This window comes from Microtus oregoni, unplaced genomic scaffold (assembly GCF_018167655.1).
Source record: "Microtus oregoni isolate MIOR12 unplaced genomic scaffold, Mior012 000020F_ref0000438, whole genome shotgun sequence".
Classification (NCBI taxonomy): Eukaryota; Metazoa; Chordata; class Mammalia; order Rodentia; family Cricetidae; genus Microtus; species Microtus oregoni.
The window spans coordinates 21,446,379-21,462,305 of record NW_024543079.1 but is presented as its reverse complement, the minus strand read 5'-3'; the positions used below and the strand labels follow the sequence as shown (position 1 = coordinate 21,462,305).

General features: G+C 39.3%; 1 protein-coding gene across 1 annotated transcript in view; it reads left to right on the top strand.

Annotated features, from left to right (window-relative positions):
- The first annotated feature begins 278 nt into the window (after positions 1-278).
- Positions 279-15,927, top strand: part of Xrn2 (5'-3' exoribonuclease 2) — a 77,287-nt gene continuing 61,638 nt past the window's right edge. Inside the window, exons 1-6 of the mRNA XM_041670644.1 lie at positions 279-450; positions 13,514-13,641; positions 13,724-13,835; positions 14,214-14,325; positions 15,458-15,516; positions 15,593-15,682. Coding sequence (XP_041526578.1) covers positions 376-450; positions 13,514-13,641; positions 13,724-13,835; positions 14,214-14,325; positions 15,458-15,516; positions 15,593-15,682 — 576 coding nt within the window. The 5' untranslated portion in view covers positions 279-375. The remainder of the gene's footprint in view (positions 451-13,513; positions 13,642-13,723; positions 13,836-14,213; positions 14,326-15,457; positions 15,517-15,592; positions 15,683-15,927) is intronic.

The following is a 15,927-nucleotide window of genomic DNA, read 5'->3' as shown; positions in this document are numbered from 1 at the left end:
GGCCACGCCTTTCGAAAGTAGTAACCACACCGGCAAGACCCTGCTACCGCAGGCCTGCTGTGCCACGCGTCCTGGGGACTACTGTGGGCGAAGATGGAGGCCCGGAGCCTGGCTCTGGAAGGCTCGATCCTAGAACGCTGCGAGCCAGGCCTTACCATTTCGCCACATAGCCTGCCCAAGCCAGCCACAACTTGTGCAGTCTAGGAGCTTAGCCGAGCTCCTTTCCCGGCTTCCCCCGCGGCGGGGCGTGACGCCACTTCCGGTCCCTGACCGCACGTGAGAGGAAGTGTCGCTGCCCGCGCCCGCTGCTCCTGCCAGTCCCGTTGGTTACACTAGCCCGCTGGCCCGGCCGCTGCTCCGTGCCGCCCGCTGGTCATGGGAGTCCCGGCGTTCTTCCGCTGGCTCAGCCGCAAGTATCCGTCCATCATTGTCAACTGCGTGGAGGAGAAGGTGAGAGGCGGTCATTACGCCGTGGTGGGGACCCGGCGCGGCACGTCTAGGCCGCGGCCCTAGGAGCCGGGCGCCTGCCCAAGCAGCCTCGCGGGCTGCCCCGCGGGTTCGCGGTTCCGGAGACGGTCAGGGCAGAGCGAGGGAGAGTGGGGCCGTCCGTGGGGGCTTGGGCGGCTCCTCTTCCGCCTGCCAAGCCGGACACCCCGGTCTCTGTCCACGGCTTTGTTTCCTTGCCTGCCAGCCAGTGCAGCTCAGGGCTCGGAAGGGCGCCCTGGCTGGGTAGACCCCCTACGCGGGCTGCAGGGATGGCAGGATGGGGACCGCTTGCTGGTCCACACGCGTATTGTTTCCGGTGGCCGGATCGCGTGTTTTTCACCCGAGCCTGGCCATCTGTTGCTGTTAACCGTACGCGCAGAGCGGCTAGTTCCGAAGGACTGGGACGGGGGAGCCGTCGGTTGCCAGATCGGGCTCCGCTGTAGGGCTGCAGAGCAGATTGCTGTTTCACTTTCCGGATTCTCAAGTGGTGTTAGTTTACGAGTTTGTGGGTAGGCTTTTAGCCGTTCCGATTCGTGGGTTTTACTTTCATCGTTTCCCGTGATTCTGTCTGAGTTCGACTTTGTACTCTCAGTTAGAATTTCTGGATTGGAAAAGTTCCGTACACATGTGTCCCCTCCCACTTTTGGCTTTAGAACCTAGTACTCTCCTGTCTTCAAGAACCTATTTCTCCTGCTTTAGGTTATTTGCTTTTTTTTTTTAAACCTCCTTTCTTAGAAGAAACCACACGCGTTGTTTTGGTGACAGTCCTAGCATTTCTTGTGTTCTCAAAAGACAAATTGCTAAGCTGAATCATTGTTTCCTTTGTAAAACTTTATGTTTCCCTCGGCCAAAAGGAAAGCAACAGTTCCTTTATCCGTCCTTTTCGGTCTGGTCTTCTCTTCAAAGTCACTTTGAACTGTTGTGGTTCTATTTCTCACTGTGTTTATATTTGGTTTATGGGTCTCAGGTCTATCTAATTCTAGGTGGAAGAGGAACTAGACATTTATTTACCGCCACTCTGCCTTCCTAATGCTAATACACATATCTGACAATGATAAATTTTGTAATTTAACCGAGAATGCCTTTAAATTTTTATCACGCTCATGCCTTTACCCTAGCACTCAGGAGGCAGAGACAGGCTCATCTATGAGTTCCAGGTCAGCCTACTCTACATAGGAGTTCAAAGCAAACCAAGGCTTACATGTGAGACCCTCTCTCAAAACAAACAGAAATTCTGTCGCCTTTATAAAGTATCATTTTACTAGTTTCTGTAGTCTATACAAAGTAATCCTTTTCTAGTTTTTAAGGGTGATGTTAGCTTTTCCCCCTCAAACTGTCTTAAGTCCAGTCAGCTGTACTTTAGTTCTCATTCAAGATTGTCAAAGCTTTGACCATATGAACTGCGAGAGAAGTGGTCTTGCTGACTGTTATATATGTGATTAATTTAGGTTGCTTATCTTTTATTTAAACTGGCCCCTCCAATTTCCTCATCTTTCACCCCTCTTACCTTTCCCCATGCAAATTATTTTATCATGCATTCTGTCAAGTCCTTTTGTTCATTAAGCCTCTTTAATTTTTCCTTGGATGAAGAATCTCAATGCTTAGCCACAAACTCCAGGCTCTCCCACTCAGCCTCCAGCGTGCTGGGATTAGGGATTACCACGTACACTGTCACTCCCATTTCGTCTTTATGTCCGTTTTCTTCACAACAATTTTTTTCAGTATGCTTCCTGGAGGTGATTCCTGGGAATTACTGTTTCCTGAATTTTATCTTTCTTGGCTTAAAGTGGCCCTTCATTTTTGTTTTTGAATTGAATTCTTAGGAAATGCCACTGTGTGTTACCTGAATTTTCTGTTTTCTGTTCTGAGTTTTCATTTTAGGTTCTAAAATACCTTTATTCTCCCCATGATTGAGTCCAAGTTGGAAACCCAATTCCCATGAAGATGTTGGAACCATTCTTTTCAGCTATTATTGTTGATGAAAAGTTCAGTTTAAATTTTCATTTTTTAAGACACTGTCTCACTATGTAACTCTGGTTGGCCTGGAACTCTTAGATCTGCCTGTCTCTGCCTCCCAAGTGCCAGGATTGAAGGTGATGGCCAGTAGGCCTGACTGTTTATGTGATATTTTGTTTATTTAACCAAGATTTTGGTAGCATTTACAATGTATCAGACACTGTTTGACCACTTTATTGATAATAGGTTGATAGGTGCTTATAACAAACAGCTGATAACTGTCAGTACCAGTGTGAAAAAAGCCATGCTTCTAAATGTATGACCCTCCATTTTATTCTTTGGAATTGATCAGTTTCTTACTTTTCATTGTGCCTTTTGCACATATCGACAGCTCTAGGTACCAGTTGTCCTTCCCGTACAGTGTCTTGCTCCTTCTTGCTCATCTTTATTCCCAACTAGTTACCTCCTACATTGACTTTGTGGGAATTGCTCAGTTTTATTAGTGTTGTTTATAGAAGAATGCGGGTGAGAGGATTTTTTTTCTTCTTAGTTTTTGTTTTTCAAGACAGTGTTTCTCTGTGTAGCTCTGGCTGTCCTGAAACTCATTATGTAGACCAAGCTGACCTGGAACTCAGAGATGTACCTGCCTCTGCCTCCCAGGTGCTGGGGTTAAAGGTGTGTGCCACCAGTGCCTAGTGAAAGTTTTTGGGTGTGTATGTATGTATGTGTGAGTGTGCAGACACGCGTGCACCCTGAACAGAAGTGAGGGACAATAACATGTGTGCCTTGGCATGTGTATGGAAGTCAGAAGACAACTTTGTGAACTTGGTTCTTTTCTTCTAAGCAAGCACCTTAACCCAGTTGAACTTGTGGTTGACCCCTACTAATAGTCTTCATGGCTCATTGACTTTGATGTTACATAGTTAGACTTTGAGATTGATATTGTTGCATCGCTTTCATATTTGAAACAATAGCTCAAACTTTCCAGGAACTCAGGATCCTTTCTACAGTTTTAAAAAATATATATTTGTTAACGAATTTCATTGTCACATTCTCATGTGCTTATTTACTCCCTCCCATTACCTTCTTTGAGCACAAGTCTGGAATCCTCATGAGAGCATGAATGCATTATTTGTCTTAGCCTGCTTGTTTAGCATAATAATTTTCTTTTGGTAGTTGTAGAGTTTCAGGTCTAGCATTTAAGGTTTTGATCTAATTTTGAAATTTTGTACTAAAGAGATACGGTCTGGTTTGTTCTTTTGCATGTAATACTCAGTTCTGTAGAAATGTTTGTTGAAGAAACTGTTTTTCTCTGGCTTTTTTTTTTTTTTTTGGCCCTTGTGTCAAATGCATGAAGGCTATTGCTGTTTTATTTCTGGGTCCTCTATTTTATTTCTTTTTTACATGTCTTGTGATTGGTAACAATGCTGTTTTTGTTACCACAGCTCTGTTGTATAATTTGAGATTGAGTGACACCTCTAGTGTTCTTTCTGCTCAGGATTGCTTTGACTTTTGGTGCTGCCTTATGAATTTTATTTCTCTCTGTAGAGAATGTCATTGGAACTTTTATATAGATTATATTGAGTCTGGATTGCTCTTGGGTCAATCCAAGGTATGGGAGGTTTTCGTCTCCTAGTGTCTGCTTTCTTTAGTGTTTTATTTTGGAGATATGTGTGTGGTGCATGCACATGGGTATGTGGTTGCTTGTGCTGTACTTGTTATGTGAAGAGGCTGAAGGACATTGGGTATCTTTCTTATTTAATTCCTACTTTATTCATTTAAGACAGGGTTTCTCACTGAACTGAAGCTCACTTTTTAGATGAGGCTAACTAGCTAGCAAATTTCCAAGATCTCCTTGTGTGACCTTCCCAACTCTAGGTTACAGTTAGGCGCAGCCTGCTTTTTCAACACAGATCCTGGGATTCAGAATTAGATGCTCAGTTCTTACAGAGCACGCACACTTACCTATTGAGGCATAACCTCATTATAGAGTTCTTTTACCTTCTTGATCATACTTACTGTAGAATGGGGTTTGTTGACTTTGTTTTTGAAGCTGTTGTGATTGGATTTTTTTTCCTAGTTTCTCAGCATGTTCATTATTGTATGTAGACAAACTGCTGTTATTTGAGACAGGGACTATTGTACTATAGACCAGGCTGACCTCTAACTCACAAGATATCTATCTGCCTTTCTAGTGCTGGGATATGTTTGCCATTTGTCTTGTTTTGTCTTTTCAAATGATACGTCTGGATTGAATCCAAATAATACTGTTCACATGTATATGGGGGTGTTGGACTGGGGCATCAACAATGTACTGGAGGTTATACCCCCAAAGAAAATTGACTCCCTTCTCTAGCTAGGGGCAGCACTTTATGAGTCCTTCCCTCATCCTTGCTAGAATGTTGACTGGCTTGGTCTTGTATAGGTTTTGTGCTGGTAATTCCAGCTTCTCATGAGTGCAATGACCATGTCATGTCCATAAGACAGCATTTTGCAGCACCCTTTTCCACCCTCTAGAACTTAGATTTTTCCTCTTCCATGATGTTCCCTTAGCCTTGGTGGCATGAAAGTTGATGTCCATTTAGGGATGAACACTTAATAGTCACTTATTCTCAGCTGTTACTGAGTAAAACAAAAAAAAAAACAGAACAACCATACTTTATTTTGTGTGTGCATATGTTTGTATATGGCTGTGCCTTGGTGTGTCTGTGGAGGTCAGAGAACAAATTTGGTTCTCTCCACCATGTAGGTCCCGGGGTTCAAGCTCAGTTCATCAGGCTTGTTGATAGTTACCTTTATCCCAAAGCTATCTTGCTGGCCCTTTTGCTGGTTTTATTTTAATGTTGATTTTATATTATGATATTTCACTGAAGATGTTTATCTGCTCTGAGATTTTTCTGGTAGAATTTTTAGGGTATCCTTAAATGTATTTGTGTGTGAGCATAGGTATGCAGTGATAATAGCTTTTATCTAGTGAGCCATCTCGGTTAACCCATCCTTAGCACCTTTTGAGTATAGAACATTCAATCTGCAAATAGGAATAATTTACTTTCCTGTTTGTATCAGGTTTCATTTTCTTGCTTTATTTCTCCAGCTAAGAATTCCAGTGCTGTATTGGAAATACGAGTGGATAGAGCGGACATCTTTGTCTTGTTTCTGTTTTTAGAGAAAATGGTTTTGTATTTTCCCTTATTCACTATTGACTGTTGCTCATATATAACATTAGTTATGTTGAAGTATGCTTCTTCTATTCCTAATTTCTTGAGGGCTTTATCATAAAGGAGTGTTGAACTTTGTTGGAGGTCTTTTCTGCATCTGAGATCATATGATTTTACTACCTTTGCTCTAATTTATAGTGTATTAGATTTGTGTACACTGATTTGTATATGTTAAATAATCCCTGTGTTCCTGGGATGAAACAAACTTGGTTATAAGATCTTTTTAAATGTGTTGTTAAATTTAGTTTGAAAGTGTTGTGATGAGAGTCTTGTATCTGTGTTCACAGGGAAGACTGATCTACCTGTAGTTTTGTTGTTGTGTCCATATTTCTTTGTGTCAGAGTCGTACTATTTTTTAAAGAATGAGGTTAGCTGAATTCTTTCTATTTTCTGGAACAGTTTGAGGAACATTGGTGTCATTTCTTATTTAAAGATCTGGTAGAAAGCCGGGCGGTGGTGGCGCATGCCTTTAATCCCAGCACTCGGGAGGCAGAGGCAGGCGGATCTCTGGGAGTTCGAGGCCAGCCTGGTCTACAAGAGCTAGTTCTGGGACAGGCCCCAAAGCTACAGAGAAACCCTGTCTCAAAAAACCAAAAAAAAAAAAAAAAAAAAAAAAAAAGATCTGGTAGAATTTAGCGATGAATTTGCCCTAGCCTGGGTTTCTTTGTTGGGAGATTCTATTACAGCTTCACTTTCACTGTGCATAAATTCTAAATTTAATTTGTTAGAATTAATCCACTTCTAGATTTTCCAGTTTATTGAAATAGAGTTTTCAAAGTATTCTCTAATGGGCCTCTGAATTTCTTTACTATTTATTATGTTGTCCCCTTTTCACTTCTAACTTTATCAATTTGAATATCCTCTCTTGTGGCTAATTTGATTAAGGAATAGTAGTCAGTATTATGCTAAGGCCATGCTTATCTTCCCTGTTTGTTACAGTTTGAGTATGTACTGCTGAAGTAAGCACAGGATCAGTCAATCTAGCTAATCTTTTCGAGATTGGTAACATATTGTCTTGTGGTTGTGTTATATTTGTTTTTTTTTTTTTTGCATTCTTCTCAGTAAGGAACATTTGCCTTGTTTCTAGTTTGGGGCTGTTAGAAAACCCATGAGCATCTGCATACACTTCAAATGGACACATATACTTCCTTTTATGTGTGGAAATCTAAGAGTGAAATGATGAGATTCTGTGGTAGGTGTATGATTTTGCAAGAAAAATCAGTCCTCCAGCCTTTTGTTGCAAATCAGTTCTGTCTTTTTGACTTGAGCAGCATTTGAGAGTTCTCAGTTGCTTCATTACTGATGGTTTGTCTTCTAGGTTTAGATATTATAGCATAATGTCATCTGATTGTGGTTTTAAACTTGCATTTTCCTAGGGACAAATGATAATAAAGCATTTTATCAAGTGCCCTATGTATCTTCTTAGGCAGAAGGTCTGTTCCAATTTTTTTGACCATATGTGAAATAAGATTATGTTCGGTTTTATTTAGATATTCTAGATAGAGGTCTTTAGGTTGATAAATATTTTGCATATATTTTCTGTTAATCTTCAGATTACTCTTACTTAATGTTTATGATTGTTTTGCTTGGATGTACAAAGGTCTGTGCACCATGGATGTACAGTACCTGAGACACCAGAAGAGGGAGTGAGAACTCTTGCAACTGGAGTTACAGAGTTTTGAGCCCTGTATGTGTTGGGAACTGAATCCAGGTCCTCTGGAAGAACAGCTGTGGTTTTACCCACTAAGCCATCTCTCTAGCCCCTTAAAATCTTAGATTATAATGATGAGTTTAGTAAGTTTTCTCTTTTAAATTTCTGCATCATTGTTAAAAACAAGTTTATGTCAAGATCATTCAAGCTCTTCTCTTATTTTCTTAAAGAAGTTTAAGTCTCTTTGTTCATTATTTTGATCTTTTTTTTTTAATGTTTAAACCTAGTGTACCTTCCTTGGAAAGACCCCAGAGGTCATATTATATTGGTTATTATTATTATTGTTGTGTTCAGTTCACTAAAGTTTTTTTTTGCTTATATATTTGCAAAAAAAATTATTTGTACAATTCTTACAGTGTCTTTTAGTGAGTGATTTGTGTTTTATTTTTTGAGATGGGGGTCTCACTATGTAACCCATGTTGTGATATTAGTATGATATATTGAGTTAAGTTTTTTTTCGTACTTTTTTTATTGAAAAAGTATTTTTCATACAATATATTCTGGTTACAGTTTCCCCTCCTCCCGGATCCTTCCAACCTCCCCACCCACATCTTTTTTTCTCACTTTTTAGAAAGCAAACGAGTTGGTAAGAACAACAACAAAAAAGAATTTTAAAAAAGAAAGAAACACACCAAAAAAAAATAAAAATACAAAATTGGAAACCATGACATACAAGCAGACCAGTAAGACCAAAAAAAAAAAAAAAAGTACCCAAAGCACACTGGGACAAAAAGTCTACAAAAATACCATGGGGTTTGCTCTGTGTTGGCCATCTGCTGCTGGGCATGGGGCCTGCCCTTAAGTGTGGTTAGTGTACCCAGTAGGATTCCATTGAAGAAAACTAGCTTTTCTTTGCAAGTGAGTAGCAATTGCAGTTGGCTTCTTGGTTAGGTCTCAGAGCCCTAGTCCATTTCCCTTTCTCATTACTGGGAATTCTTGGAAAACACACTTTGGTTCGGCTTTCTGGCACCGATCAGGTGTTTGATAAATAAGCAGTCAGTGTTTCCTTGGAAACTCAGAGGGGCTCTGAATGGAGGTGAGCGTCAAGCTGCCATCATTCCCAGAGCATTTACAGAGACTGTTTTCATTTTCCCAGGACTGGTGTCATAAGCCACACCATGACAGACTGGCCCTTGTGGCTTCACTCAGCTCTGCCTGCCACACCCTGAATGGTGGAGGGTTGGTGGTGGAGGAAGTGGGGGGTTGGGAAGGCAAGACTCTCAGGGAATGATCCCTACCCGGGGAAGGGGGAAGAGCTGACTTGGTCGGTGGTGACCTTCACAGGTGTGAGTGACCCTTTTACCAAAAGCAACTACTTCAATTTCCCCTTGAGGCTCTATAGAGACAGCAAACCTGGTCTACAGAGCAACAAGCCAAGGCTACATACACAAAGAAACCCTGTTTTAGAAAAAAAAAAAGGAAAGAAAGAAAAGAAAGCCGGGGTGGTGATGGCACTTGCCTTTAATCCAAGCACTATCTACACAGAGAAACCCTGTCTCAAAAAAACAAAAACAAACAAACAAACAAAAACCAAATAAAAAAGAAAGAAAGAAGGAGAGAGAGAGAGAGAGAGAGAGAGAGAGGTGCAGAAGCTGGCGGATCTGTGTGAGTTCAAGGCTTGCCTGGTGTACAGGTCTACAAGAGCTCCAGCACAGGCTCCAAAGCTACAGTGAAACCCTTTCGTGGAAAGAAAGAAAGAAAGAAAAGAGGGCATACACTTAATACACTTAGTCTGTAATGTCACTTGAATGCAAAATTTTTGTGTGACAGGAGAAAGGTGATCATCAACCCGGTGAAGGTAGCTCAGGGACTCCTAGCTGTGAATATACTTTCTCCCCACCCCCTCTGTGTGTGTGTGTGTGTGTGTGTGTGTGTGTATGTGTGTGTATGTTGTTGGGGCTGACTATTATGTGATAGTGTTTTGTTGAGGATTTTTGCATCAATAGTCCCATGAGATACTCATCTGTAACTTTTTTTCTTGCTAGGATTTGTCTGGATTTGGTGTTAAGATACTGGCTTTATACAACATAGTAGGAAATGTTGGAAAGGGTTGATGAATAATACGTGGTGTGAATTCTTTTTGCATACTTGGTAGGATTCACCGCTGTTGGCCTGGGGCTTTCTTGCTGGTCAGTTTTGAATTACTGATTAGTTTCTTCACTTATTATTGGTTTGCTTTGATCATCTCTTCCTGAATGGTTTTGGTACTTATGTTCCTAGTAATATGTTTGTCTGTGCTAGCTTATTTGTTGATATGTTTATTTGTAGTATTTTAATAATTATTTTTGGTTTCTAAAGTTGGCAGTAAAGTAAGTTTTTGTGTCTCATTCTAGTAATTTTAGTCTTTTTCTTGCTCAAGTTAAATAAAGGACTCTCAGTTTCATTGATCGTTTTGAAGGATTAGCTTTTAGTTTAACTGACTTTTCTCCTGTTCTCTGATTATTTTCTACTCTAGTTTTGCATTCTTTTTGTTTATGTTAGACTTGATTTATCCCTTTTCATGGGGTCTTGAAATGGAGAAAGTTTATTGAGATACTTCTTTTTTTTATTGTGATTATGATTAAAGTGTAGTCTAGCTATGCAAGCAAAACTAACCTCAAGCTCAGAATCATGTTGTTTCAGCTGACTGAGTGCTGGAGTACAGATGTTTGCCACCTTGCCTGGTTTGATTTGAGATGTTTTTTTAAAGGTATGCTTTTATGTTTATGTTTGCCTGCATCTAGGTATGTGCACCATGTGTATGCTTGGAGGTCACGGAGCTAGAAGATCTTTTTCTCTTTCTTCCTCTTCCTTCTCTTCCTTTTCCTCTTCTTTTTGGTTTTTCAAGAGAGTTTCTCTATGTAACCTTGGCTGTCCTGGAAATCATCCTATAGACCAGGCTGGCCTCAAACTCAGATCCACCTGTCTCTGCCTGCCTCCCAAATGCTGGGATTAAAGGTGTACACCACCACCACCCTGCTAGAGGATGCTCTTTTATTAACATTTTTTTTTTATCCTGTTTTGTGGACTGGTGAAATTACTCAGTAGGTAAAGGCATATGTTTTCAAGCCCAGTAACCTGAGTTTGAGCTCTGTAACTCACACGATGGAGAGGATTCTAGTAGGTTTTCTGATCCCTACATAGGATTAGTGGCATGTGCATGTTCCTTACCTCCACATACAAAAAGCAAATAAAATGTAGCTAAAAAATTAAAAGTATTGGGGGAGGGTGATCAGTAGTTAGGAGTATTTGCTGCTCTTGAAGAAGACCTATGTTCATATCCCAGTACCTACCTTTGTTAGCTCACAAGTGCCTGCAACTCCAGTTCCATGGGATCCAATGCCTTCTTTTGGCCTCCAAGGATACCTGTATGCATGTGGTGGGCATGTAAACAAGCAGGCACACATACATACATACACAGTATACATACACAGTGTAGCTACTGCAGCTTTCTTTCATTGGTTGTTTGCCTGATTTCTTTTCTTTAACTTCTACTCTTCGTGTTTGAATCTCAACTCTGTTTCTTATAGGTAAGATATATTTTGGTTCACTGACTTTTTCTGTTGTATCTATGCTGTAATTACCAGTATATTTGGATTTGTGTTTGCTATTTGACTTTTTATTTCTTATGCTTCATATAGTTTTTCTTCCTGTGTTCTTTACTTTCTTTTACACTGAGTGATTATTATCTTCTTTGCTTTTTAAAAATTATTTTTCTGAAGTCATCACTGTAGAGTTTGAATTATTTTACAGTCACTTTAGTCTGAAGAAGATTCATATTTCTTGGAAGTCAAGTCTGCTATCTACAAATTTTGTTTCTCTTCACAGAGAAGTCTTTATTTCACCTTCACTTTAAAATTTTGTTATTATGTGTGCATAGTATATTATGGTGACTGTATGCCATGGTGTTATGGAGGTCAGAGGACAATTTTTCAGAGTTGGTTCTTTGTCCGTATTTCTGGGGCTTTTGAGGATCAAATTCAGGTGGCCAGGATTGGTCATGAGCCATCTCACTGTCCTAAATGCTTTGAAATTATATTTATTTTATTTATTTGGAGGCCATGGGTACATGCCATGGTGTGCATGTGAAGGTCAGGTCTTTCTGCAGTGTGGCTTGGCATCAAGGGCCTTTATCCTCTGAGCCACCTTGCTGGCCTTCATCTTCATTGTTTAATGATAACTTTCCTAGTTCCTAGATAGAATTTTCCTTGGTTAGCATTTAGTATTTTTATGCCATCCTTCTGACTCCCTGAGAAGTAAGAAGTTGCTCTTACTGAGGTTCTCTTGAGAGTTACTAAGCATTTACTATGTATTTGTTTATTTAAATATTTTAGATTTATTATTTTATATCTTCTCCCCTCCCCAGGGTTTCTCTGTAGCTTTGGAGCCTGTCTTGGAACTAGCTCTTGTAAATCAGGCTGGCCTTGAACTCACAGAGATCTGCCTGCCTCTGCCCACTGGTATTAAAGGTGTGTGCCACCACTGCCCAGATTTATTATTTTATCTATATGAGTGTTTTACCTGCATGCGTGTGTGCGGCGCCTTTTGGAGTTTAGAAGAGAGCATCATATTCACAGGGACTGGGATTACAGATGATTGTGAGTGCCATGTGGGTGCTGGGAATCAACCTTGGGTCCCTTGCAAGAGCATTGAGTACTCTTAATCACTGAGCCAATTCTCCAGCCTGCCTTTTACCATATAATTTTTTTCTTCTTGTATATTTCAGCATTTTTACTGTGATGTTATCTGTAGTTTAGAGTTCATAGAGCTTCTAGGTATAGTTTTTAAATTTGGAATAATTTCAGTATTCTTTGAATATGTTTTTTCTGCTCCATCTTTTTCTCTTCCTACCATTACTAAAAAAAATGTACCATATGTACATTCTTTTGCATCCATTTTCATGGGTTTTCTTGGTAAAGTTACTGTTTGTCCTTAGAACAATTTCCAAAGACTTGGGATATATACATATTTTTATTGTTTGTTTGTGTCTCTATATGTAGTCCTGGTTTTCCTGGAACTGTGATTGAGCCCCTGTCAAAAGTTTCATTTTTCCATATCCCTCATCCTCAATTACAATACACACTGAATCTTGCTTCCGTGCCCTTTCCTTCCTCTGAGTAAACACTTTTCTGAAATGGTCTTGTCGTCATTCCCTTGCTTTTCTCTGTGCCTTCAAGTACTGTCATTATAAAAGTGTAATTGAGAACCTTTGAAAATACAACCCTACTTTTTGAAGGATTTAACAGTGTAGTTGGGTGGAAGTGACAAATTAATCCTAAAACTGGTGGTACTACAAGAATATAAGCAAAATTCTAAGAAAATGTAGGGAGAAAACCTTTCTTGGGTGATATGTTACATATACTGTGAAGCAAGTGTCTTGATTTGTGTCTAGCTGAAGTTACTAAGATTTTAAGAAGTGAGTATTGGTAGAGAGGAAGAAGGCATTCAGAAAGGGTAGTGAGATGACATTACTTTCTTGGAACTTCTGTTTTGTTTTGTTTTTAGGTTTTCTTTTGAGACAGGGTCTTACTCTATAAATCTATAACTTACTGTATAGTGGAATTTATTTTGTAGCCCATTAGCCTTAAAATCAGGACACTGTTCCTTCTTAGCCTCCTGAGTGCTGGGTACAGGTGTTAGGTACTATATCTGGTTTATAGGAACTTTTGAGAAATGAACAGGCTACATAATATTGTTGTGGGGCAGGCTTATTGTTTAGCTATTTGGTATAGAAAGCACTAGGAAAGTAAGCAAGGTTAGACAAAGATGCTTTTGTGTTTTCCTGATTAAACTCTGGACTGGAAATGAGATTGTGTACTGGTGAGGCAGTCGTTGGAAGGTAGTTGTGACTTTCTATGTATGATTGTACTAGCATGGTGTGCTCATGACATGGAAGGGAGTGGAAAAGCGTTTTATGTTAAATTGACAGAACTTGATGTGAATGATGAGAGAAGTCACTAAGATGACTCTCCCCACCCACGTGGATACCTCAGTGATCTCACATAATTAACTTGAGTTAGAAGCCATTCACATTTAATGGGTTAATTTAGTTCTGTTTGTACTTGAAGTATTTTATTTCCAGTTCTTAAATTAAATTGGTTCATATTGAACTTAGTACTTGTCTTGTTTAGATTTTAACAATCAAATTATCATTTCTTCATAGCCAAAAGAATGCAATGGTGTAAAGATTCCAGTTGACGCCAGTAAACCTAATCCAAATGATGTGGAGTTTGATAATCTGTATTTGGATATGAATGGAATCATCCATCCCTGTACTCATCCTGAAGACAAGTATGTAGTCCCTTTTTGCCATTGATAGCACGGGTCATAGAAGTACTATGTAGTCTATTACATTGTCTGCTTATAATTATAGACCAGCACCAAAAAATGAAGATGAAATGATGGTTGCAATTTTTGAGTACATTGACAGACTTTTCAATATTGTAAGACCAAGAAGACTTCTCTATATGGCAATAGATGGAGTGGTAAGTGCTAAAATACTTTAAAAGTCTCTTTCTGTTTTTAGCTTTCTGAATATTGCAATGAAAATCAGCTGACTAGTGAAAAATATGGACTGTTAATTTTAGAAAGAAAAGCCTGATACTTCAGTAATTCATTGATATTTTCTTTTAGTGCTTATTTTGTGTCATTGACTGTGCCTTATTGGTGATTGCCCTTTTGAAGTGACATAGGCCATGAGTGAATTTGTTACTTAGCAGTACTAGGTGACACATACAGAGGAGTTGAGAAGAGGCAGTTTGGATTTACTGTGGTGATAGAAAGAGAGGCTGGAAAAATAATGTATAGATTTGCTTGTGAACATTTTGAATAGCATTATGTAAACATGAGTTATACATTTTTAGGCACCACGTGCCAAAATGAACCAACAGCGTTCAAGGAGGTTTAGAGCATCAAAGGAAGGAATGGAAGCAGCAATTGAGAAACAGCGAGTCAGAGAAGAAATACTTGCAAAAGGTAGGGAAAGCGTGCCTTTAATTTGGACTTTTCCCTTTTCTTCTGCAGTTCCCAAAGCTTTAAAATTCTTGGTGGGTACCTAGGTTAAATCTAAGTCTCACAGAAGAGGGAAGTGGGAAAGGGATACTGAGACCTGGTTCTTCTCCAACCCAGTGTGTGTGGTGTGATGTCTGGTTGGTTTTATCAGGTTTATTTTTTGATGTGTGCTACCTATAGCAATATAATAGACAGGAAAACCATGATGTTATTTGATGCTATAATTGGATTTTACAGCTGGAGAAAAAGATTTCATGGACTGCATTTATAAATCTTATTATGCTATATTAATTTATTTGAAAGTGTGTAAGTATATAGTTATTTTAGACATGGCTTTAATTAAGACTCTTAAAGTTTGTTTATGATAGAATATCTTAATGAAGCCGGGCGGTGGTGGCGCACGCCTTTAATCCCAGCACTCGGGAGGCAGAGGCAGGCGGATCTCTGGGAGTTCGAGGCCAGCCTGGTCTACAAGAGCTAGTTCCGGGACAGGCACCAAAGCTACAGAGAAACCCTGTCTTGAAAAACCGAAAAAAAAAAAAAGAATATCGAATATCTTAATGATTTCTTAATATCTATTGTCAAAGTTAAAACCATCATCCACTGCTTATGTTCTTTTGTTACAGAGGAAGGACTTCATGATTTTTATTCTACTGGTGTTGTAGCACCTTTTGTATGTTTGACAGTCTTCTTAAAGACGTGGTTCTCAACCTGTAGGTTATAATTAATACCATTGAGAGTCAAACGGCCCTTTTACAGGAGTTGCATATCAGATCTCCTGTATATCAGATATTTACATTATGATTCATGACAATAGCAATATGAAAATAATATTATGGTTGGGGGGGTCACCACATCATGAGGAATTGTTTTAAATGGTTGCAGCATTAGGGAGGTTGAGGACCACTGTGTTACAGTTTTATTTAAATTGAAGGGGGGAAATGTTGTTTTCTTGGAGGGGGGTCATTTTTTTCTTAGGTGATAACATGATAACATGTTTCTTTTATATTTGAATGTTTTTGTTACTGTTCACTTTTGGTGATTAGTTTATTTCACTTTTTATGGGGAAAACAAAAACATTGTCTCTTTTGTCTAGGTGGCTTTCTTCCTCCAGAAGAAGTAAAAGAAAGATTTGACAGCAACTGTATTACACCAGTAAGTAGTCTCAGGTTTTGCTAGCTGCTGCTAACTCTTAAATGGTAGGTTAATTTCTTTCTTTCTATCATTTTAGGGAACTGAGTTCATGGACAATCTTGCTAAATGCCTTCGCTATTACATAGCTGATCGTTTAAATAATGACCCTGGGTGGAAAAATTTGACAGTAAGTTTCACACTTTAGTACTTCAAAAAGATTAGAGTGACCATTTGAGTCTGTACTTTGATATGACTGATATTATTTATGATTTTCTCCCATAAAATGCTAGTTGACTGTCAGAAGAAAGAGAAACTTTCCAGGTTATTGGAAATGGGATGCCTTTCATGGCCAGGTTTTATATAGCTGAATTTTCTCTTAATGCCAATTTCTTTCTCTTACCTCATGTGAAGCTATAAAATGGAATTCATAAA